The 27,038-nt window shown below is 36.6% G+C and overlaps 1 protein-coding gene across 2 annotated transcripts in view; it reads left to right on the top strand.

The window, feature by feature from the left end:
- The window catches only part of BMP5 (bone morphogenetic protein 5), a 123,727-nt gene that overhangs the window by 52,796 nt on the left and 43,893 nt on the right, over positions 1-27,038 (top strand). For both annotated transcript variants that reach the window (XM_024248544.3, XM_002817024.6), the window contains exon 2: positions 2,914-3,106. In XM_024248544.3, the coding sequence (XP_024104312.2) occupies positions 2,914-3,106 (193 nt within the window). The remainder of the gene's footprint in view (positions 1-2,913; positions 3,107-27,038) is intronic.

Raw genomic sequence — 27,038 nt, 5'->3', positions numbered from 1 at the left:
ACAGGGGATTCCAGAACGGTGGATTACTTTACATAACATGAATTCAATACTCATCTGCATTAAGCAGGTGCACACTTTAGATTGGATCCTAGCAAACTCATGTCTTAGCCTTTATTTTTAGGACTGTACTTGTTGCTTTTTGGTTAAAATTGTAAATATACAATTTAATGTTAATGAAAAAATGAATAGTGGTTGTTATCACAGAATTATGAATATTGTCCTTCAGAATGGAGAAAATATATTTTCAAATGGCTGGTTGGTGCATATATCATGAAGTATAGTATTTGTCAAGCAGGGTCTGGGACAGTGCCACCTAGGCCAACACATGACAATTTCTGCAGCAAAGCAATAAATATTTATAGAAACTGGGATAAAAAGAGACTTTAAATCACTTCATGTCAGTTAACTTCTGGTTCTTCTGTCAAAAGAGCTTGAAAACAAACTCGTAGTTTTCAGAATGTTTTGGATTTTGGACTTGTAAATACAAGATTTTAGGTCTGTGTTAATAAAATAGGACAAAGCAATAGTGTGTAAGCAGACGCAGCATATCCTGACATTTAACAACCGTGGATTGGTGACACCAAATGCCTGGGTTCAAAGTTTTTGGTAAGGTATTTATTCCCTATGCTTCCGCAGTTGCTTCATTTCTAAAATGAGGATAATAAGAGAACCTACCTTGTAGGCTGTTATGAGGCAGAATATGTTAATATTAATAAGATGATAAAATACTGAGAATATAGTCTGGCATATAAATGCTATTTAGATATGGTCACATGATGTCATCTACTTCATTTAAATTTAGGATAAGAAAATAAGAATACAGTGAGTTAGATTTAGTTCTCTGAAAGCAAAAGTTGTGGCTAGTTTTAGCATTCTTACATGCACATCAGTTACTAGCTACTTAGGTAGCAGGTATTTTCTTCCCCTAGACTTCCACTCTCACACAGACCAGTCAAATGGACAAAAGGCAGAGGAAGGAGGAGTGTGCAGTCTGCACTGTCATGGCAGTCTGCACTATCACCAGAGAAGAAATTTAAATTATGGACCAAAATAACATCTTACAAATGGGTTTTTTGTCCTTATTTAGGAAAAGTTGATTAATAATCTCTCTGGAAATGGACCTGTCTTAGGACCAAGATAATGATATTTTAAGAGAATAATTTTATGATTCATGTGAGGTAGTGTTACTGTAGTCAGACAGCCAAAGAGCATCATCCTTGCCAAGCTCCACAGGACAAAAATGCTTCCAACTGGGTGCAGTGGGGAACACCTACAGTAGTCCCAGCTACTCGGGAAGCTGAGGCAGGAGGATGGCTTGAGTCCAGGGTTTGAGTCCAGCCTGGCTAACATACAGAGACCTCATCTGTAAAATAAAATTTAAAAAAATATGCCCCCAAATGTGGCTACATTTTTCTGTATGCCTGCTTTAGAGTCTGAGATGGAGGTGAGGATCAGCTTCTTGCTCTCTCCTGAACCACCTTCTACTCTTCTGGGGAAAATAAACCAGAGATTATTATGGAGGATGAAGGCAAAGAATTGTGGGTTCCTTTGTCAGGAACTTCAAATGTGGCCACGCATCTGGCCTTGGAACATGACGGTCTAGCAGCCTGGGCTCCGCAGCATCATTCCTGATGGTCATTATCATCTTCTACCTTCCATAATCTTAATGCTCCTAGCTTAGGATCCTAAGTTTCATACATGTATAGCAGTGTTATAAATTTTAATTAATGTTCTAAAGATTTCCAATTTTTGAGCTTTGTGAATCAATTAATACCACTTGTACAATACACTATCTTACACAGCCAGATTATATAATAATATGTCTGATACTTACTGTCCTAAATTCTTCAGCATTTCTTAATATTCCCAAAAGGAACAGTTCTTTGACTTCATTTGTTTGGAAGGTTACTAAAGAGGGAAAATACGTTCCCCTCTCAATTCTGAATAATGACAGAGGTTTTTGAGAGACTTTATACTGGACCAGGGGTAAGAATTTATAAAAATGCTTTAAAAACAACCAACCAACCAACCAACCAACCAACACGGGGCAGGGTAGCTCATGCAAGTAATCCCAGAACTTTGGGATGCCAAATTGGGAGGATTGCTTGAGCCCAGGATTTCGAGACCAGTCTAGGTGACATAGTGAGACCCTGCCCCTACAAAAAATAAAAAAATTGGCTGGGTGTGGTGGTGCATGCCTGTAGTCCTAGCTATTCTAGATGTTGAGGTGGGAGGATCACTTGAGCCTGGGAGGTCGAGGTGTCAGTGAGCGGTGATCACACCACTGCACTCCAGCTTGGGCAACGGAGTGAGACTTTTCTCAAGAAAAAAAAATGTTTTTAAGAAAAAGAATATTTTATTTGCTGAAAAGAGAAAAAATTTTCTGGGGAAGACATTTTAGAAACAATCTTTCTTGTAAAAATTAGTTTGCTTTATTTACTTGAACTTTGAAAGGCCATAAACACAGTCCTTGTATACTTGCAACTCCTTAGTCCTCTTTCTCATTTCTCTCCCACGGCTGTGCTGTCTCTTCAGTCATTTCACCTGGAACTCTGGAGGTTACCGTAACATATTCAGAATTTCTGTATAAAATTTTCTATGGTCTGATACTTGATACATAGTAGTAATCATTTTACAACTTTCACTTTTAAAAACATTTTTGGATAACCTTTCCATTTAGGATCCAGGAATTTGTATAAAACCACAGAGGTTATATTGCTTTTGAACTAAAGGCTGTTGGTTTGTGGAATTTCCTTTAACTGGAAACACGTTTCAGTTTGTGGTTTTAGTGTTTTTCCAGTTTTATACTATCCTGCTTGTTTGTTTTCTTTCAAAGCTGGAGAATTTATCATTAATTTCCATATTTTATAAAAGACTAACTTTTTTCCTCCTCAACCCCCTTTATTTTTTCAGTTGAAAGAGACAAAGATTTTTCTCACCAGCGAAGGCATTACAAAGAATTTCGATTTGATCTTACCCAAATTCCTCATGGAGAGGCAGTGACAGCAGCCGAATTCCGGATATACAAGGACCGGAGCAACAACCGATTTGAAAATGAAACAATTAAGATTAGCATATATCAAATCATCAAGGAATACACAAATAGGTATAATCTTTTTATTTAACTTATTATCCTGGAAAATATATGTAAAATTTTAGTAAAAGCCATTGATAACTCATGTGATCTATCAAACAAATTATTTTTTTTGGGGCAATGTAGTAACATTTAGAGCCAGGTAGAGATATTGAGAGGTAACAGTAATCGATCTGAAAATTTTCTCCTACATTCCAGAGCTGCTCCCTACTCCTGACACCAATTCGTATACTAGTCTCATGCTTCTAAAAATGTGCTTTCTAGGTCTGTTGTCTCATTTTGTAAAGTTGTCCTTCATCCCAGAAAACTTCCACTTTGTTCTGCCCACATGAAATGTATAATTAAGATAATGAAATTACTTGGTGTTCTGGAAGTTAGAGAAGCACTGCTTTACTTTTCATTGACATGAGTGTAAAAATTGTATGTTCATTTTTATGTGTATTTTGATGTCCTCTGTCTATAAGTTGGTTAATTCGGAATGGTACAAAAATGGACAGATAGTCTGAAATACTAAATGCATAAAAACCTCAGTTGATAATGACTGCAAATGAACCATTGAAAATAAGTGTTAAAAAGGGACCTTAGTCATTTTCTCTGACATTTAATAAAATGCAGAAATCACTTGGATAACACATTTTTTCAGGTGATGAATCACCTTTGTCAGACAGCTCAGATCTATCTATCTATCTATCTATCTATCTATCTATCTATCTATCTATCATGTATCTAAATCTATTTGAAATCCTATATTGAGGTGATATTTCTCTCACAGTAGCTTTCATTCCTCACATCTAGATCTTCCTTTAGATGAAATAATATATCCTTTTTTGATGAGACAAATATTTAAAGATTGCTATCCTGTCTCCTGTAAGGTACTGTTCTCTCCTTGTTGACTATTTGCAGTTCTTGATGTTTAGATTGTCTTGGTCTTCCAGTTTGGCAGAATTTCGCAATAGTGCCTTGCAATACACAATGAAGAAAAAATTAAAAAACTTCTGAGGTCAAGTCTATTGGTAAAGCCTTCCTGTTAGACTATCCTCTCGGAGATTCACAATGCATATCAGAATATTAAAGTCTTTTTTAAAATTTTTTATTTTAAATCAATTTAATTTTGGTCTTGAATTAAATACAGTCTAATTTGGGACATTGTGATGTGCCCAAAGTTTGAGACTAATAGTTTATTTTAAAATAAGGGAAGTTCTTGTTCTGATTCTTTAGAAAAACAAACAGCAACAGAAAAACAAAACAGTGATTATATTTGAGAGCCAGAAAAACTTTGTAAGGAGGTAGAAACTTTTTATATGCATCTGGTATAATAATCAGATCACTTATGTTTCTCATTTTGAGTGGCTTTGGAAATTAGGTACCAAAAGATTAAAAAAAAAAAAAATCAGACACTAACGCTGCTCTACCTCTGGTTTAGAATCCGCCCTGTATACATGTCATCTAGAGTCATCCCATCTAGACAACCAGAACCCAAAAGGAGGCTGTGGACAATATAGGAATATATGCAGGTCCTCCAGCCTAATGGCACCTCCCGATATTCCTGACACAGAAGGGCTTTATGTTATCACAGTACGGTTTACGCGGAAGTTAGTCTGGGGGGTGCCATTCATCTGAGTTGTTTGGCTTGAATACACAAAGACTTTTGTCTCTACCTTGGCTATTTTAAACAAATTATTATTATTATCATTGCAACCACAAGAGACCACCAATATGATGGGCTCATCAGGGTTTCCATTATGTACATTGTTTTTCTGGTTTCAAGCTATTTCAGCTGCTTAACATTCAATTAGGCTATGCTTTGGCCTCTGGATTGTAGGAGTGTTTGTCATTGTGGACAGTTCTGAGGCAGATTTCTTATTTTACTTTATTTTATTATTATTATACTTTAAGTTTTAGGGTACATGTGCACAATGTGCAGGTTTGTTACATATGTATACATGTGCCATGTTGGTGTGCTGCACCCAGTAACTCGTCATTCAGCATTAGGTATATCTCCTAATGCTATCCCTCCCCTCTCCCCCCACCCCACAACAGTCCCCGGTGTGTGATGTTCCCCTTCCTGTGTCCATGTGTTCTCATTGTTCAATTCCCACCTATGCGTGAGAACATGTGGTGTTTGGGTTTTTGTCCTTGTGATAGTTTGCTGAGAATGATGGTTTCCAGCTTCATCCATGTCCCTACAAAGGACATGAACTCATCATTTTTTATGGCTGCATAGTATTCCATGGTGTATATGTGCCACATTTTCTTAATCCAGTCTATCATTGATGGACATTTGGGTTGGCTCCAAGTCTTTGCTATTGTGAATAGTGCTGCAATAAACATACATGTGCATGTGTCTTTATAGCAGCATGATTTATAATCCTCTGGGTATATACCCAGTAATGGGATGGCTGGGTCAAATGGTATTTCTAGTTCTAGATCCTTGAGGAATTGCCACACTGTCTTCCACAATGGTTGAACTAGTTTACAGTCCCACCAGCAGTGTAAAAGTGTTCCTATTAAACCACATCCTCTCCAGCATCTGTTGTTTCCTGACTTTTTAATGATCGCCATTCTAACTGGTGTCAGATGGTATCTCACTGTGGTTTTGATTTGCATTTCTCTGAGGGCCAGTGATGATGAGCATTTTTTCATGTGTCTGTTGGCTGCATAAATGTCTTCTTTTGAGAAGTGTCTGTTCATATCCTTTGCCCACTTGTTGATGGGGTTGTTTGTTTTTTTCTTGTAAATTTGTTTGAGTTCCTTGTAGATTCTGGATATTAAAGTCTTAAAAAGGCTTTATAGTGACAACACACACACACACACACACACACACACGTACGTGCACATGCCCTATCAATTCTATTTTAACTAGTCTTCCTCAAAATTATCTGGCTATGGATTCATTGGATGTGTATTACTTATTAATATCCTATGGAACACTAGTTCAGCAGAACTCACTTTAATATGTACTGACTGATATGCATTGTTATTTTTAACAGCAGTAATTTCAAGGCAGAAAGGCCTACATTTGTTTCTCAACTTTAACACTGACTAGCTATTTGTCTGCAGATAAGTTATGTTTTTAAAAAATCTCAATCTAATGGTTCCATTTATAAAATTAAGATACTAATATTATTTTCTCATAGGGCCCGGCATATATAGTGAATACTATAATATGTTATTTTTATGTTAAATAATAATAATATCTTTCAAAATTAGTGAGAAGAGTTGAAAATAGTATTCTGAATGTTAGTTAATAATATTGCCAAAACTAACAAATTGTTTTATTCATAGTTATCTTTTTCTATGTCTGTTTTCACACTTGGATTATGAGTTTTTTAAAGAAGAGATAAGGATAAGTTATTTATTTTTATCCTCAGCACTACCATTTTCTTCGGTATGATTCAATGCTTTGACATCATTATTACTCAAATTGGAATACTACTTCCATATACATATCCTAAAATGTTTGAATTATGTTTATTTTTGGTCAGTTATATATATTTTTATGTATGTTGAGTTTGTAGTTGGTTATTTATATCCTAAGCATTTTTTTTCAGGAATGATTGGCATACTAGTTTTCAATCCTCTAGAATATTTTATTAATTGTATCTAATTTCAGAATTTTACATTGATCACAATTAAAATTCCTATCTTTTCTGTATGCCCACTGTTCTGTCTACTCAGTATATTTCTTAATGTCATCTAATGAAGCTCCCTTTGAGCTTACTTTCACCTTTCTATTTTCTAAGGATGTGAATGGTATAATTTAACACATGACAAAAATGATAAAAATAAAGAACTAAGAGTCTATTAATACTTTATAGTCTATTTCTAAATAAACTAATGCTTATTTTTATTAACAGTCCATTTTGGAATATTTATGGATATTGATGCTTAGTTCACGTGACTTTATAGTTTTGGGAAATTTTAATTCTCTTTACAAAAATGAGATGTTTGTTTATCTTGCACCTCTCGTATTTACCTGATTTAAAAAATACTACTCTTAATGTTTCTGCTACTATAGCTACATATTCTTTCAGTATTCTTTGGTATAATTTGGCTAAGACTTTATTTTAACATGTGTTTAAATCTGCTCTCAGATTTAGGATTTCACTGATATTTTTCCTAATTCCTTTGACTTAATTTGTAAAATCTAAAGTGCATGTATATCTTTGCCTGGCATTCTCTTCCATTGCCATTTTAAACTCTGGGATGATATAGATTTGATAGGTTTCTATTTAATTTGCCAAATAGTATTTTTAAAAATTCAATTCAATCTTAATTCAGTTCTACCAAGTTCACATTTTTGAACATCTGCTATTGAGTAGTGTTACTGAATTATGATTGTTACTTTATCTTCTAGGGTTATAGTATATTTATTGTCCTCTGTGATATTTGTTTTTGCTAATGTATTTGGAATTTTTTACTAATTATTTTTTCAATCCTGAAATATTCACAGAGACTCATACTTTGTATTTCAATTCTTTTTTTTTTTTTTTTTTTTTGAGATGGAGTTTCACTCTTGTTGCCCAAGCTAGAGTACAATGGCACTATCTCAGCCCACTGCAACCTCTGCCTCCAGGTTCAAGCGGTACTCCTGCCTCAGACTACTGAGTAGCTGGGACTACAGGCACCCACTACCACACCCGGCTAATTTTTGTATTTTTAGTAGAGAGGGGGTTTCACCATGTTGATCAGGCTGGTGGTCTTGAACTCCTGACCTGAGGTGATCCACCCGCCTCAGCCTCCCAAAGTGCTGGGATTACAGGAATGAACCACCATGCCTGGCCATATTTCAATTTTATATACTTTTGATCAGGTACGACAATCTCTAGCAAAACACTTTTTTAATTTTAAAATAAGCATTTGTTCATTGCCAGGATTCCTGTTCATTATTCTGCATTGTAAGAAAATGCAATTCTGTGCCCTGTTATTACCTATAGATGCAGGATTCACTTTCTATACTCCCCCTTTTCCTCCAAAGAAAGATGTTTAAGGGAAAGAACATATAGAAGCAGCGATATGTCTTATAGAATATTTCAGGTTTCTATGAAGGACTTCAAAGTCACCATAGAAAATAATAATATAGTGCCATAAGAGCATAGACTTGAAATTCCCAAATAGGGAAATTTCTATATTTCTTGGAGTCTCAGTTTACAAGTCTGAAAAAATAAAAAACAAATGAAAAAGTGTTTCAGATCAAGAAAAATAATTTCAGATGATGTGGGAAGGGCTAATGCATATCCCAATGCAAAGACCATAGTTGATAATAAATACATTCATTAATATATTTTCATATAACTTCATATGAGCATCTATTTTAGTTTACAGAACTATATACATAATGGCAAAAAATTGGTTTTTATTATAATAACAGTAGGTACTGTTTTCTGACACCTACCTTTATGTAAAGATAAAGTAAGTAAAATGTTCTAGGTGTCTTTATTTAATAAATAATTAGTTTTATTACATAATTTAATATATGCTAAATAAATCGGTAGGTTTTGAAGTGTAATAATAAAATAAATGCCACCCAATTTAATAGCAGTATCATTGAATCTTTCTGTGAAGTTAATAGCTGAAAACACAAGTTTTAGATAAATAGTCAAACTCTTTAAAATACATTTGAAGAAGTATGGGGAAAGGGTAGTGTGGGATGAGAGAGCTCTTATTTATGAATTTATCTTACAGAAACATTGCAGATATAGACAGATGTAGACAGATTCATGTAAAAGTGTTTATCGCTGTATTATTGTTTACAATTCACAAATTGAACATAATTAAACAAGAAAAAAGTTAAGGTATAATTTTTGGAAAACTAGCACAGAGAAAACACAAATTACTTTTTTTTTTTTTTTTTTTTTGAGTTTGGTGTCTCGCTCTGTCATCCAGGCTGGAGTGCAGTGGCGCAATCTCCGCTCACTGCAAGCTCCGCCTCCCTGGTTCACGCGGTTCTCCTGCCTCACCCTCCCTAGTAGCTGGGATTACAGGCACCCGCCACTACGCCCGGCTAATTTTTTGTAATTGTAGTAGAGACAGGGTTTCACCGTTAGCCAGGATGGTCTCAATCTCCTGACCTCGTGATCCGCCCGCCTCAGCCTCCCAAAGTGCTGGGATTACAGGCGTGAGCCACCGCGCCCAGCCAAATTACATTTTTGAAAACTATTTACTAACACTGAAAAATGCTCAAATAATAATGTTAATTGACCAAAACCAAGAAACATTATTATATACATTATTATACTATTTTAAATAAATTTATATACAAAACAGACTGAAGGAACCCATCAAATATTCATTGCAGGCTGTGGGTAATTTACATTTTAATTCTTCATCACTTTCTGTGTTTTTAAAATTTTTATGATAAACATTATTTGTATAAACAGAAATGTGAGTAATTATAGTTGAGAGAAAAAAGGTAATGAAACGATTTTATGCTACACACATCTTTACAAAATAGCATTCCCAACTTCTGCCAGGTACAGAGAGTAGAAAATCAAAACAAAACAAAAAGAAAAACACTAGGATTTAAAAATCAGTTGCTCTCAATTTTTCTCAAGATATGGAAGGTATTTTTTTCTCATAGGAAATGAAGATAAATAGTATCTTTTTATTTTTCAAAAAAATTTACCACTGCTTTGGAACTTTGACTTTAACTCTCTGAGAATTCTCTGAGAAGAGTAAATATTTTTTGGAAAATAATTACCACTACTTTGGAACTTTGACTTTAATTCTCTGAGACGAGTATTGTATTAAAAATACTTTATTTACATATCACATGATCAGAGTTAAAATGGAATTTCAATTTGAAAAGTAATTTTAAAATCCTATTAATTTTTTTAAGTATTGATTATTTATGGCTTCATATACTTCTTAAAGAACTAAAATGGAAGTAGAAAAAGGATCTAGTACCTCTGGCTATTTTTAAAGCAGAGTCACCTCTCAAAACTTCCATGTCAAAGTTGTGGATTTTATCTACTTCGTATTTTCAATTAAACTCAGAAACAATTGAAAAGTCAGGGCAGACTGTACCCTTTAATGTAATTTATTTGACAATGCATATATGTTTTCACACATGTAAAGTTTCCTTTCCCTAAGGTACTGCCTAGCAGTGGCTGGGTGAGGGAGATCTGTACTGTAATTTAGACTGATGTTTTATGGATATGTTTTATATTCAAGACACAGTCTGACCTATTAACCATCTACTCTATGAATTATTTGACAGTGTTTTGCAATCAAATTTAAAATATGGTAGATCCATTATGTCACCTCTTTTCTTATTTATTTATCTTAGTGAGACTTATAGCTCTTAAAATTATATATTTTATTCCTACCATTTCTCCCTCCTTCCCAATTTATCCCTACTCATATTTAAATGTGTGTAATTTAAAGGAGTGTTCTGATATTTATCCAAATCTATATTTTACTTGGTAAAAAGTTAACACGCTTTGCATCATTTCACTTATTTAATCTTTTCATACAAGGCTGACAGCCCCAAATTCTATATAGAAGGCATTGCTCTTTAGTCACACCTCATATATCTGGCATTATTGGGAAAGGAGGTTTCCACATGATTGAATTTTCCAGATAATTCAGCTGAGCTTGGAGTGCTTTTGTTGAGCGCCTACCATGTGGCAAGCACAGAGGACATAAGGCCGAGTAAATAGGGCCTCGAAAGCTCATAGCCTGGAGGCCAGGGACTGTGGTGGGGCTGCCACACACAGACTTTAATAACTATAATACAATGTGCTAAGAACGATGATGTAAATATACACTAAGTGTTGTGGAAATAGAAATGAAGAGAAAGTTAATTTTTTACTTGGAAGGGTAAGGGACCTTAGGGAAAGCCTCTGAGAGGAGTTCACTTTTGAGCTGAACTTTTCAAGAAGAGTAGGAACTTTCCACAGGCAAAACAACAAATGGGGAAAGAATAGGGAGAGAGAGAGAGAAAGAGAGAGGGAAGGAGGGAGAGAGAGAGAGAGAGACAGAAAGAGAGAGGACAGAGGTGTATCCCAGAAGAAATGTTCCTAAGCACTGAAATGTTTAAGTGTATAAAAATGTTTAAGCGTATAATGAATTAAATTAATACAATAAAATGATCAATGCCAGTGTTACTACTAATAAGAATAGCAGCCAGCACTTACACATTTAATGGACACTCACCATGTGTCTGGCGCTGTGCTAAGTGCTTTACTTGAATTAATTTTTTCACAAATATATATATTTATGTATTCCCTAAAGAAAATGTGCTATGTAGAATCAACCTTTTCCTAATGCTCTGCTATGAATATAAATTTCTGTACTCCATTGTGAAAACATTTTAAGCTAGCCTGCTCGATGTCATTAGCCACCTTCAGTACTTGGATATATTTAGTTAAGCTGTCATCATTCCAGTTCACAGTCAGCTTCATATTTACATCATCTCCCCCTGCCTCCTTCTTCTCTAAGATTTGCGATTCTTCTGTGGACATACTTCAGAAGGTACTCTGACATTTTCCACTCAGGAAGATTTCCTGAGCTCTTGAGAGCAGGGTGCCAGAGCAGGACACTCAGATGGGAGATTATGTTGTTTCTAAAGTGTCTAGAACGGTACACAAGCATAGCTTGCATATCTTCAGTGTGTGGGGATCATGCTCTATTTTAGAGGTTCTTACCTGGGGTGATTTTGGTCCCTAGGAGACATTTAGCAATGTATGGAAACACTTTATTTTGTCATCCACAATTGATAGGGGGCAGATATGTGTGTGTATTGTTACTAGCATTTAGTGCGTAGATATGCTGGAGTAGTAATGTGGGTAGGAATGCTGCTAAACCTTCTAAAATGGACAGGACAGCTCCTCTGCCTCACAAACAGTGGTTTGATCCAAAATGTCCTTGGTACCAAGGTTGAGAAATCTTGCTCTAGTTGAAGATTTAAGATATAAACCTAAAGTGGAAATAGTTTGTGCCAAAAACTAATATATCAGTGAATTTTGCTTTGACCATTTAATATTTCGGATCATAAGACTCATAAGATGAAAGAGCTCTTAGGAGTTTGTACTGGGTACATTGCTCATTCACTGCATGAAAAATGGTTGAACTGTCTGTGTAACAGCCTCATGGCCTTTTTGCTTGTTGAATGAGGGGACCTCCTGGGTATATACCTGGTAGCACATGTTTAAATTTCTCTGCAGGGGAAAAATATGAGATGATGTAATGCCAGGAAACCTACTAAATATTAAAAATGTCTTGGCAATTAAAAAAATTCTGCTCAGTGGAAAATGATTAAATTTTCTTAGTGAGATTCCAACTTTTTTTCATTTGTGCCATGCTTTTCATTCAATTGCATCTAATATTACTATTTTACCAGTTTTCATCTGTACCTTTTAAATGCAGCATGGAATCAGATATTCTGAAAATTAATGATTAGTAAGATTTATAGAATTGTATACTTCCACATTTATTTTGGGGAAAAAAAGTGATTTACCATTTGAAAACATCAATCAGACACCCAATTCAAATTCTAGCCCATATAAGCTAAAGCTGCTCATGAGAGAAACTTTGAACCTTATAAACTCTAGAATTTACCATTATTAATTTGTAGTCTCTTGAATAATATGATGGTATTTATGACAAATACCCAGAGAGAGATGTATGCTTTCTCCTTGGGTGGCCATCATTATATTTTTACTGGACTTGATAAGCTATTCAAGGAAAAAAGGAGATGGAAGAAAGTGAAATAGTTATAATAATAGAAGCTTTGGCAAAAGTGGAGATGTCGTTGTGGACTACAAGGTTCGTACTTTATGAAAATAAAGTAGTGTGGCATCCTTTCCTCTAAAATTTGTCTGTGTAGCTTCTAGATAATTTCTTAAAGCTTTTCTGGACCAGGTTTAAGTGCTTCATGATTAGATAGTAGAGTGGCTATCCGATTGGTTTCTCCTTTTTTGTTTCTCTTTGTATATAAAAAAATATGTGGCTATCCTCTTGGTTAAGTATCCTTTTTCTCTCTCTTTCTCTCTCCATATATATATGTATATAATATATGCATACATACACACATATACATATATTCATGTAATTGAAACCACAACCACAACCAGGGTTAATATTCCTTTTATTATCTCTTCTTCTTGATTATATAAATGATTTTACTTCTTTTTGATAAGTTTTCAACGCATTTTTTTCTCCAGTAGAACTGAGAGGTGGTTTTATTATGGATTATGTATCAAAAATATTCCTAAAGTTAAAGAAGATGAATAAATTTCTATTTCCAAAGTTTCTAAGTACAGGTTGTTAAATAACCTTTACATTAGTAATTGCATAAATCACTTCTGACTATAAAGAGTTGGATGCAAGAATAATGCATGCAACTCATATACACTTACACACTATACATGTAGTTTGTTAAGAAAGTAGCAATTATATTAATTTGTATATCATTTTTATTTGTGTATTCTTTTATCCTTGCAATAGATTTTTGAGGTAGAAATTACTTTAATTTTCATTTAGAGAATATTCACTTAATCTTCTTTTAATCTTCATTTAAAGAAGAAGAAAGATAACTTTAGAAAGGTGACTTTAAAGAACATAATGATTTTTTTCTAATAAGCAAAGCCTAAGTATAGCAAGTCAGCGTTGAAATTAAGCAGGCACCAACTCCATCTATGATTGTGGTTCGTAGATTCATGAAGGTACATGGATAGTGTGGCTCTTTAAAGTATCTGTGGGGTGGGTCAAGATGGTTGACTAGAAGCAGTAGCGATAGGAGGCTGCCATTGAGAAGAACCACAACAGCATGCAAATCCTACACCAGCAACCGAGGTATCCAGGTTCTGTCATCAGAACTGACTGGGCAGCTGGCGTGACCCATGGAGAGGAAGGAAGAGCAGTGGGGTGTAGTGGCCCACCTGAGGGCCTCATGGGGCAGAGGGGCTGCCACCCCCCAGCCAAGGGAGGTGGTGAGTGAGCATGCTATCCAACCTGGGAATACATGCTTTTTCCACAGAACTGTGCAGCCCACAGATTGGAAGATCCCACGTGTGAGCCCACACCACCAGTGCCTAGGGTCCCAACCATGGACCTGTGCAGGTTCTCAACAGCCACTAAGCTAGAATCTACTTAAGCCTGCTGAGTTCACAGAGGGAGGAGTGACCAGAACCACAGCTGTGGCTGACTGCTGTCTAAGCCATTTGAGGTCCTCAGGGGAGGGTGAGAGCCAACCGGGACAGATAACTGCCTAACACATAACCTCCTATGGCGGGAGAAGGGCAGCAGCCATCTCTATAGCTCCAGGCTGCACTTTTCCTTGGCTGGACACAGGGAGGCTGGATGGCTTGGTCCCAAGAAGTATCCCTCACAACCGAACACATCAGCTGTGGCATACTGTGGACAGAGTGCCTCTTCAGGCCTGACCTTGACCCATCCCTCCTCACTGGGCAGGGCCTTCCTGCAGGAGCTTCTAAAACTCCAACCAGGTGCTCAGGGACAGAACTCTGATCTCCCGGACCTGATCCCCTAGTGGGAGGGGTGGTCACAGTCTCCAAAGACCAGCAGACTTAGTCTTCCCTCTGGCTAGTTCTGAGGAAGTCAGGCAGCCCAGAAGGGTGGGTTTCTCCCCCCACTGAAGTACACCTCCTCCATCGAGGAACAGTGAAAGTGCTTTGTTAAACTGGTCCTGCTCCCCATGCCATCCAGCTGGGTGAGAAACTCCAACAGGGATCGTCAGACACCCTATACAGGAGCGTTCCTACTGGCATCATGTCAGCGCCCCTTGAGGTCAGAGGTATCAGAGGAAGGAGCAGGCACCCATCTTTGCTCTCCTCTAGCCTCCTTGAGTGATATCTCCAGTGGGTGATGGAGTGAACCAGATTAATAGGGCCTGAAGTGAAGTCTCAGCAAACCACAGCAGCCCTACAGAGAGGGACCTGACCATTCCAAGAAAAACAAATGAACAGAAAGCAACAATAGCATCAACAACAAAAAATCCCCTCAAGAACCCCATCCAAGGGCCAGCAGCCTCAAATATCGATACTAGAGAAACTCATGAAGATGAGAAAGAATCAACAAATAAACACTGAAAACCCAAATGGCCAGAGTGCCTCTTCACCTCCAAATGATTGCAGTGCCTTTCCAGCAAGAGTGCAGAACTGGACGGAGGATGAGATGGACAAATTGACAGAAGTAGGCTTCAGAAGAAGGTGGGTAGTAACAAACTCTGCTGAGCTAAAGGAGCATGTTGTAACCCAAAGCAAAGAGGTTAAGAACCTTGATAAAAGGTTACAGGAGCTGCTAACTAGAATAACCAGTTTAGAGAGAAACATAAAGGACCTGATGGAGATGAAAAATACAGCACGAGAACTTCATGAAGCACATACAAATATCAATAGACGAGTCGACCAAGCAAAAGGAAGGATATCAGAGTTCAAAGATCATCTTGCCGAAATAAGGCATGCATACAAGATTAGAGAAAAAAGAATGAAAATGAATGAACAAAACCTCCGAGAAATATGGGACTATGTAAAAAGACCGAACCTAGGACTGATTGGAGTACCTGAAAGAGATGGGGAGAATGGAACCAAGTTGGAAAACACACTTCAGGATATTATCCAGAACTTCCTCAACCTAGCAAGACAGGCCAACATTCAAATTCAGGAAATACAGAGAACACTACTAAGATACACCATGAAAAGATTGACCCTAAGACATAACAATCAGAATCACCAAGGTTGAAATGAAGGAAAAAATGGTAAGTGCTGCCAGAGAGATAGGCCAGGTAACCTAAAAAGAGAAGCCTATCAGACTAACAGTGGACCTCTCAGTAGAAACCCTACAAGCTGGAAGAGAGTGGGGACCAATATTCAACATTCTTAAAGAAAAGAATTTTCAACCCAGAATTTCATATCAAACCAAACTAAGCTTCATAAGTGAGGGGAAATAAAATCCTTTCCAGACAAGCAAATGCTGAGGCATTTCATCAGGCCTGCCTCATGAAGGAAGCACTAAATATGGAAAGGAAAAACTGGTACCAGCTACTGCAAAAACAATCCAAAATATAAAGACCAATGACACTATGAAGAAACTGCATCAACTATTGTGCAAAATAGCCAGATAGCATCATGATGGCAGTATCAAATTCACGCATAACAATATTAACCTTAAATGTAAATGGGTTAAATGCCCCAATTAAAAGACATAGACTGGCAAATTGGATAAAGGGTCAAGACCCATCGGTGTGCTGTATTCAGGAGACCCTTCTTATGTGCAAAGACACACATGGGCTCAAAATAAAGGGATGGAGGAAAATTTACCAAGAAAATGGAAAGAAAAAAAATGCAAGGGTTGCAATCCTAGTCTCTGACAAAACAGATTTTAAACCAACAAAGATCAAAAAAGACAAAGAATGGTGTTACATAATGGTAAAGTGATCAATTCAACAAGAAGAGCTAACTATCCTAAATATATATGCACCCAATACAGGAGCATTCCAATTTATGAAACAAGTTCTTAGAGACCTACAAAGAGACTTAGACTCCCACACAATAATAATGACCCCACTGTCAATATTAGGCAGATCAGCAAGTCAGAAAATTAACAAGGATATTCAGAACTTAAACTCAGCTCTGGATCAAGTGGACCAAATAGACATCTACAGAACTCTCCACACCAAATCAACAGAATATACATTCTTCTCAGTGCCACGTGGCACTTATTCTAAAATTGACCACATAATTGGAAGTAAAACACTCCTCAGCAGCAAATGCAAAAAAACTGAAATCATAACAAATAGTCTCTCAGAACACAGTGCAATCAAATTAGAACTCAGGACTAAGAAACTCACTCAAAACCACACAACTACATGGAAATTGAACAACCTCCTCCTGAATGACTCCTAGGTAAATAATGAAATTAAGGCAGAATTCAAGAAGTTCCTTGAAACCATTGAAAAAACGGACAATGCACCAGAATCTTGGGGAACACAGCTAAAGCAGTGTTAAGAGAAATTTATAGCACTGAATGCCTATATCAGAAAGCTAGAAAGATTTCACTTTGACACCCTAATATCAAATTTAAAAGAGCTAGAGAAGCAAGAGCAAACAAATCCAAAAACTAGCAGAATACAAAAAATAACCAAGATCAGAGCAGAACTGAAGGAGATGGAGACAAGAAAAACCCCTCAAAAAAATCAATGAATCCAGGAGTTGGTTTACTGAAAAAATTAACAAACTAGATAGACAACTAGCTAGACTAATAAAGAAGAAAAAAGAGAAGAATCAAATAGACACAATAAAAAATGATAAAGAGGATATCACCACTGGACCCATAGAAATACAAACTACCATCAGAAAATACTATAAACACCTCTCTTCAAATAAACTGTAAAATCTAGAAGAAATGGATAAATTCCTAGACACATACACCCTCCCAAGACTTAACCAGGAAGAATTTGAATCCTTGAATAGACCAATAACAAGTTCTGAAATTGAGCCAGTAATAAATAGCCTACCAACCGAAAAAAAACCAGGACCAGATGGATTCACAGCTGGATTCTACCAGAAGTACAAAGAGGAGCTGGTACCATTCCTTTAGATACTATTTCAAACAATTGAAAAGGGAGGAGTCCTTCCTCCCTTTTATGGGACCAGCATCATCCTGATACCAAAATCTGCCAGAGACACAATGAAAAAAGAAAACTTCATGCCAATATCCCTGATGAACATCTATGTGAAAATCCTCAGTAAAATACTGGCAAACCAATTCCAGAAGCACATCAAAAAGCTTATCCACCATGATCAAGTCGGCTTCATCCCTGGTTCAACATACGCAAATCAATAAATGTAATCCATCACATAAACAGAACCAATGACAAAAATCACATGGTCATCTCAATAGATGCAGGCCTTTGATAAAGTTCAACATCCCTTCATGTTAAAAACTCTCAATAAATTAGGTATTGATGAAAAATATCTCAAAATAATAAGAGCTATTTGTGACAAACCCACAGCCAATATCATGCTGAATGGGCAAAAGCTGGAAGCATTCCCTTTAAAAACTGACACAAGACAAGGATGCCCCCTCTCACCACTCCTATTCAACATAGTATTGGAAGTTCTGGCCAGAGCAATCAGGCAAGAGAAAGAAATAAAGGGTATTCAAATAGGAAGAGAGGAAGTCAAATTGTCTCTGTTTGCAGATGGCATGATTCTACATTTAGAAAACCCCATCGTCTCAGCCCCCAAACTCCTTAAGGTGATAAGCAGCTTCTGAAAAGTCTCAGGATACAAAATCAATGTGCAAAAATTACAAGCGTTCCTATACACCAATAATAGACAAGCAGAGAGTCAAATCATGAATGAACTCCCATTCACAATTGCTACAAAGAGAATAAAATACCCAGGAATACAGCTAACAAGGGATGTGAAGGACCTCTTCAAGGAAAACTACAAACTACTACTCAAGGAAATAAGACAGAACACAAACAAATGGAAAAACATTCTATTCTTGCGGATAGGAAGAATAAATATAATGAAAATAGCCATACTGCCCAAAGTAACTTATACATTCAGTGCTATTCCCATTAAACTACCATTGACATTCCCCACAGAATTAGAAAAAACTACTTTAAATTTCATATGGAATCAAAAAGGAGCCTGTAGAGCCAAGACATTCCTAAGCAAAAAGAACAAAGCTGGAGGCATCATGCTACCTAACTTCAAACTATACATCAAGGATGCACTAACCAAAACAGCATGGCACTGGTACCAAAACAGACAGATAGACCAATGAAAAAGAACAGAGACCTCAGAAATAACACCACACATCTACAACCATCTGATTGTCAACAAACCAGACAAAAACAAGCAATGGGGAAAAGATTCCCTATTTAATAAATGGTGTTGAGAAAACTGGCTAGCCATATGCAGAAAGCTGAAACTGGACCCCTTTCTTACATCTTATAGAAAAATTAACTCAAGATGGACGAAAGATTTAAATGTAAAGCCCCAAATCATAAAAACCCTAAAAGAAAACCTAGGCAATACCATTTAGGACATAGGCATGGGCAAATACTTTATGATGAAAATGCCAAAAGCAATTGCAACAAAAGCCAAAAGTAATAAATGAAGTCTAATTAAACTAAAGAGCTTCTGTACAGCAAAAGAAACTATCATCAGAGTGAACAGACAACCTACAGAGGGGGAGAAAATGTTTGTATTCTACTCATCTGATGAAGGTCTGATACCCAGAATCTACAAGGAACTAAAACAAGTTTACAAGGAAAAAAAAATAACCCCATCAAAAAGTGGGCAAAGGATATGAACAGACACTTCTCAAAAGAAGACATTTATGCGGCCAACAAACATATGAAAAAAAGCTCAACATCACTAATCATTAGAGAAATGCAAATCAAAACCACAGTGAGCTACCACCTCACACCAGTCAGAATGGTGATTATTAAAAAGTCAAGAAACAATAGATGCTGGTGAGGATGTGGAGAGATAGGAATGCTTTTACACTGTTGGTGGGAATGTAAATTAGTTCAACCATTGTGGAAGACAATGTGGCGATTCCTCAAGGATCTAGAACCAGAAATACCATCTGACCCAGCAATCCCATTACTGGTATACACCCAAGGGAATATAAATCATTCTGCTATAAAGCAAAGATGTGGAACTAACTCAAATGCTCATCAATGATAAACTGGTTAAAGAAAATGTGCTACATATACACCATGGAATAGTATAAAGCCATAAAAAGGAATGAGAACATGTCCTTTCCAGGGACATGGATGAAACTGGTCAAGGGGAGGGAGAGCATGAGAACAAATAGCTAATCATGTGGGGCTTAAAACTTTGATGATGGGTTGATAGGTGCAGCAAACTACCATGGCACATATATACCTATGTAACAAACCTACACGTTATGCACTTGTATCCTGGAACCTAAAGTAAAATAATTAAATAAATAAAATCAAGTATCTGTGAGTCTTACAGCTTATTGGCAGCTGATACCAATGAAAAATGTTCAATTATATTTTTAAAATAAGCAAACAGTTTTGCCATGTGTCTATAATATAGTACTCTTGATAAAAGAGATTTCAGCAAAAGGTGAATGGGCATCCCACCCAGTACATATTAGTTTACCCAATGTCTCTTGCTAAGAGGTGATTTCATTTATAATGAAATTTTGCATTTGAATTCTAAGGATAGTGTTGTAGAGAGGTAAATAAGCATTTGCTTATTCCAGAAGATTTTCTGTACTGTCTACATACATCTCTTCTTACATTGAAATAGTGCAAGATGTTCTATCTTCCACATACAAACTTAAATGCATCCTATAAGTAGCCTCATGATTATCACATTAAAAATCCCTTTACATGACTGTTTGCACCTATTTCCCCAAATTCCACACTATATTTCCTTTCCACATCATAACCGTATTCACAGATATAAAACTTTACTTTCAATTCCTTCTCTTTCTCATATTTAATTCACCCCTCAATGCACTGTAATTTGATTTTCATAACTCCACTCAACTAGTCATCTACCATCAGCCTCCTCTTTACCAGATCTTGTACTTTTTCTTTCTTCTTATTCTCCTCAGTATTTGATATTGTTGATCATTCCCTATTTAATATGTGAAATATCCTAATCAGGGGAATATATTAGTTTCCTAGAATTGCCATAACAGATGGCTAAAAACTATGATGGCTTAATACAATAGGAAGTTGTTTTCTTACAGTTCTGAAGGCTAGGTTTCCCAAATCAAGGAATTGGTAAGGCCACGCACCCTCCAAAACCTCTACAGGATGATTCTTCCTTGCCTTTTTCATCTTCTGGTAGCCCTAGAAGTTCCTTGGCTGCGTGAAGATACTGTAATTCCAACCTCCTCTTCTATCTTCATGTGGCTGTCTTCCTTCTGTGTGTCTCTATCTTTGTGTCTCTCCTCCTCTTCTTATAGGGATACTGGTTGTATTGAAATATGGCTTACCTCATCTTAACTTGATTACATTTGCAAGCATATTTCCAAATAAGATCACATTCACAAGTATGAGGGACAAGTACTTCAACATATGTTTTTGAAAGACACAATTTAACCCATAACAGGGAGTAAACTAGATAGTGATTGATAAGAAAAATAAAATTATTGTGAGTCATAAGGAATAAGAGATTTATTATAGGGATTTGACTTTCTGCAATCATGGGACCTGGTTAAATAGTTCATGTAAGGCTGTTGCTTCTCCATCTTGTGATGGGTCTAAAGCTAGCTTCCAATAGGCAGCTGGGAAGAAAAACAGATACAGAATTGGAGAGAAGAAGAAGAACTAGAACTTTTCAGGATATGCTGGAGCCCCAAGGACAAATTGGAACCCATGTCTTTCTCATGCTTTTGGAGTTCCAACTTTAATGATGTGTGTGGCCTGCAGGGGAGATTGGTATGCTTCACCATGAATTCCACAACCTCCTTTGCTTAGGATGTAGAGAAGCTGAAGGAGGTGATCTTGCAGAAGGAATTGTGGGCCAGAATTTGGAGAAGCTGATGGAGCTGTCACTCAGTGGAAGCTGAAAGAGCCCAGGTGCTCCCAACAGTAAGGTGAGCTAGCAGATCAGTGACAATGTATGCGAGCAGCAGAAAAGCCTGGCACTTTACCAATTATCCAATCATAAACTTGGGTGCTGCTACCATTCCACTACCCAACTCCTGTGCAGATTTCTCTGATGGCTAACTTCAAAGCAGCCCCAAACAAATTCCCAAGGGAATTCTGGAATTTATTATTTCTGTTTAGGTAATATGACAATGTACATAGCCACAACAGTCCATCCTTGTCAATTTGGCACTAATATACACCTTTTATAACCATTCATAACTTCTTCCTGTTTTTTTGTTTGTTTTGTTTTTGTTTTATTTTGTTTTCTTTGAGGCGGGGCTTCGCTCTTGTCACACAGGCTGGAGTGCAATGGCATGATCTCAGCTCACTGCAACCTCTGCCTCCTGGGTTCAAGTGATTCTCCTGCCTCAGCCTCCTGAGTAGCTGGGATTACAGGTGCCTGCCACCCCCGCCCCCCTGCCCCAGCTAATTTTTGTATTTTTAGTGGAGACGGGGTTTTGCCATGTTAGCCAGGCTGGTCTCGAACTCTTGACCTCGGGTAATCTGCTTACTTCGGCCTCCCAAAGTACTGGGATTACAGGCATGAGCCACTGCACCCGGCACCATTCATAACTTATAAAAAATGTAATAGCAAAGTAATTCTGCCTTTTAATCCATCTTTGGATGTTGTTCATTCCTTTTCTAGCTGAGCCATACTCCCCCTTTGAAGTATTGTAACTTCAATACTGAAATATGTGATTAGCTACTATCAACACTGCTTATACTAGATGGAAGGTAGATGGGGAAGAAAAGGGGAAAAAAATTGTTTAATATATATTAGGTAGGTGCAAAAGTACTTGTGGTTTTTGCTGTTAAAAGTAATGGCAAAAATACACATATATTTAATACAAAAACATAAATATATTAATTTCAAAATAAGGAAGAAATACCATATTACAATACTCATTTCTGCAGCTAGTCACATGGTTGCAGTTGGTATTTATAATTTCCTTCTTTTACTATGCAATCAATTTTCTGTTTATTTTGACAAGCACCATGGCTGGTCACTTTTCCTTATCTAGTAAGGTAAATCAAACATTTATTGTTGAAGTGTCTGGGCCATTAGCAATAATGCCTGCAATGAACTGTGATTTTCCATTTACTTTTGTCATATGACAAGGGAGTACGAAGTAGTGTTCCAGGTGATCTCTTGTACTCTATGCATACTCCTCATCACACATATTGTGGTAGTAGTAGTCCAATTTCCCTTTGATATTTAGAATCATTGATTCACATGGTATAGTAACCACTTACTGGCTTCTTGATTCACTGGCATGAGGAGTCAAAGTGGCCAGGTAGCTGTTTCAACTTCCAATTTAATAGAACTATTGCCATGGACACTAGAGTTAGCATTGCACCATTGGGAACTAAGAGCTCTGGACCAACAGAGCCCAATGTCTTGGGAGTCAGAAGCACAGATTTTGCTAGTAGAATCATGTATAGTGAGTTGAGAGGAACCACTTCCATTTCCACCCCTTGATTTCCAGACCATGAGACATCTGGCTATGAGAGAAACAGTCATCCTTGCTATATTGGTTACTGATTTAGATCATATAAAGCTTCCCTGAAGGATATCAGTTCATTCTTGTAAAATATTGGTACCCAACTTGTGGCATAACTGAGTCTTCAAAAGGCCATCCTTTTGATGGGAAGCATGGGAAGACCAGTGACTTCTGTAAGCATGAGCCCATTTTTTTTATCAGAAGCAATGCAGTATGGAATTATATGAATAAGTGAATAAGGCATTCTGGAAGTTCATGTGTAGTAATTTTGGGGAGAAGCATCATGGACAAAGAAGACAGATTCATATGCAGAGCACCCTTTCCAGAGAGAAAAAAGTACTGCCTTTCCAGTACTGAAGTAAGTGTTCCAGTATAATTATCCAAGAGCAAAGTGGAGATTTATCCTCCTGGGAAATGCTTCTGCAAGGATTTATGGTAGAGATGTGACCTTATGCATTCCTAGAGCTAACAAATCTATTTAAGTCTGTTGCTCTGCATCTGAAGCTGGGCTTAAGGTCCACAGGACAGAGAGTCAGAAAGGAAAGATGCACTGGGGGAAACAAGGACAAAACAGAACCTGTGAAGATAATCTGGAACCCATGAGGACAAAGTGGAACCTACCTCCAAGTCTCCAACTTCAATGATGCAGTTGACTTTCTAGCCGCCAAGTCCTTTCTTTTAGAAGTGAATGCCTTGCCCTAGATTCAGAGGAACTAAATAGGGAGAATTAGTGGGATCTGAAGGAGCTTCCTGCCCAACACCAATAAGATGAACCAGCAGATCTCCACAATATGTCTAAGTTGCAATAACACTTGATCACACGGTAGTCTTCTAAGCATAAATATGGCTGCTGCTTCACTGCCACCTTCTAAATGTTACCCAAATTTCCTTTGCAGCCAACCCTAATCCCAAACCATACACAGTAGTTCCAGCTTAGTTGAATTGATATAGTATAAAACCACCATGGAGTGTGAAAATACGTTAAATTGGAAAAGTGAATAAATGACTTAATAGATAGATGGATTTGTGAAATGACAGCCAAAGTCACTTCTTAGCTGTTTCTACCCATCTTGTTTTAGGCTAGTGGCTCAGATCAGCCTTTCAGTGGTCCAGTCCAAATAGCAATGCTTTTCTTCAAGAAAAGGAAAGCAATTGAGTCATGGTTTGGGAGTAAAGGGAGCTGATTTTTTTTTTTTTTTTTTTTGAGGCGGAGTCTTGCTCTGTCGCCCAGGCTGGAGTGCAGTGGTGCGATCTCAGCTCACTGCAAGCCCCGCCTCCTGGGTTCACCCATTCTCCTGCCTCAGCCTTCCAAGTAGCTGGGACTGGAGCTGATATTTTATAAGAGAAAGTGTTCTGAAAACGGAAAACTGGGTTCTGATCCCCTATTGACTAAGTGAACATGGAAAATTATTTGATTTCTCTTTAAATTTCCTTATGAAAAAATAGTTTGGCTAAGTAATTTATATCTCACTCATTTCTAGTATTCTGTGATTTATTTTGGTCACTTTCAGAGTTAAAATCCCAGACTCATTGATTTCACATCAAACATTCTTGGTCAATTTTTTTTGTCTTATAATGAGAATACTCCATTTATTCAGCTGACTAGAAAAACAGAAGAAGTTAACATTTCCAATACTACATGCCTGGTGTGCTACTAGGCCTGTTCACATCCCTTATATGTCTAATTATAAGGAGAACACATTATCATAATATAATCATATAAAATGATATTCCCTTTACTCAAGTAAAAGATCAAACAAATTAGAGCAAGAAGTTGAATGTTTATACACTTGATTTTTTGCATAAACATAGGTAGATAATGAATACACTTAAAATAGACAAAACTATAATAGTTTGTTAATATTTTGCATATATATGTTAACTCACATGTTACATGAAATGATTAATATAGTATTCCTTGTTTCACTCTCAAAACATATATATGATGGCTTTTTCTTCAAACTTGTCTCATGCATCTTTGACATTATGTCTTTATCACTAGAATCACATTTTTAATCATATATCACAGTGTTAATAAGTATATCATCTTCAGATCCATGTATGTTTTTTGAAAAGTAGCATTTTTGTATATTTGTATATGATACTGTCATTGGAAATACTATGCCATCGAAAGTGCAGGAATTCACAGGTTGTGTGTGTGTGTATATGTGTGTGTTTGTTGTTGTTTTTTAGCATTTATTTAAATGGATAAATGTTATATCCACAATGCAACCTCTAACTCTATTCTTATATAAGGAAAGGGTACTTATATAAGTGCTTTTTAAAAAGGTGATGTTTCACTGTGGGGAGGTCTGTGTAAACCTACCCTAAAGTCCCAGGAATCTGAGAGGCTGAAGAGAGAGGCTGACAAAACCAGTTTCCTTAGAAGAAATATTTAATAGGGACTTAGGAACAGAAGCCATGTCTGTGTCTCAGGCAGCAGCAAGTTGAGATGGTGGATTCCCACAACATTACCCAGGGAGGAGAGATGGTTCAGAAGGGAGCTGTAGGACAATTGAAGTATGATAACATAAAGGTTGTTTGACCTAAAGGCAGAATTTGTGTAAGTACCTGCTCTTTCACAAGGAAGATAGATAAACTGAAATATTAGAGGGCTTCCCAGAACAGAAGTTAATCAGAAGCCAATAGAGTGGATTAGCTTTCAAGATGGAGTTGCTTTGGCCGCCACAGGTAAACTTCTAAAGACAGTCAATAGTTGAAGTTTTGAAACAACACTCCCAGAAATCCTTTCTAAACTTTTTGTGCCTTGTTTTCTCTACCTCCTCCTTCTCCTTTTCTCCTCCTTCTGCTCCTCTCTTTTTCTTCTTCTCCCTTTTTGTAAATACCAAATTAACACTGATCGAGGTTATTTGAAGGTAATGTGCTTCCCTAAATAATACTTTCCCAAAACTCATAGGTCAAAATGAAGCAATTTAGAGACATTTGTATTATGGCAGACCCTATAAAAGATTGCAGATTTAAGTGTAATTTACCTCTTAACCAGAGAGATATTCAAAGTATTGCACTTGGTCTTGATCAAACCTTTTAAGGCAAGGATTATCATACCATTTTTAATATACAGGGAAATTGAGGTTGAGGAATTCCTTAATTGTTCAAGATCTGTCTGATCTCCAAATCTTTATAGCACTACATTGATATTGATAAAAAGATGATAAATATTAATTTCTTAGCTATATAGCTTCAATTTTCTCATTGCACCAATTAGCATTTCCGGTTGAGTTATGCTAATGGTAGTAACTTAAATTCTGCTGAATTTTGGTTCCTGCTGTTTAGTCTTTAGTGTAGTGTCCTTCTGGTATTTTAAGATTCTCAAGGTATGTATGCAAAACTCTTTCTTCTTTCACTAAAATAAAAGGCACTCATGCAAGTAAATATACACAAACATACCAATAGCTGATGTATAACTAGACGTGTTTAAACTTCTGGTCATGATGAGTCAGACCTGCTCAAATGTATTTGTATTGACAATAAATGTATGTACATATTATATATTACTATTCACCTTTGAGTAGCTAAACTTAATATTCCAAAATATTTCATATCTGATAAGCTTATTTGATACTACAAATCTAACTTTATCTGTTAAACCTGACTCTGTATTTAACAACAGCATGATGACTTTATTAACCATAGAGGAAATTATTATACTGATCTATATCATACTCAAGATGAACAATGAAATTTTACCTGAAAAAGAAAAATGCAAATTTTAGTCATTATGATTTCTATTAATATAAATTTACTTTCACATATTTGTTTTTGAAAACCTCTCAGTCTTGATAAGTGCTATGTTGTCAATAAA

Source organism: Pongo abelii, chromosome 5 (assembly GCF_028885655.2).
Source record: "Pongo abelii isolate AG06213 chromosome 5, NHGRI_mPonAbe1-v2.0_pri, whole genome shotgun sequence".
Lineage (NCBI taxonomy): Eukaryota > Metazoa > Chordata > Mammalia > Primates > Hominidae > Pongo > Pongo abelii.
The sequence above is the reverse complement of the archived record's forward strand: the minus strand, read 5'-3'. Positions and strand labels throughout refer to the sequence as shown.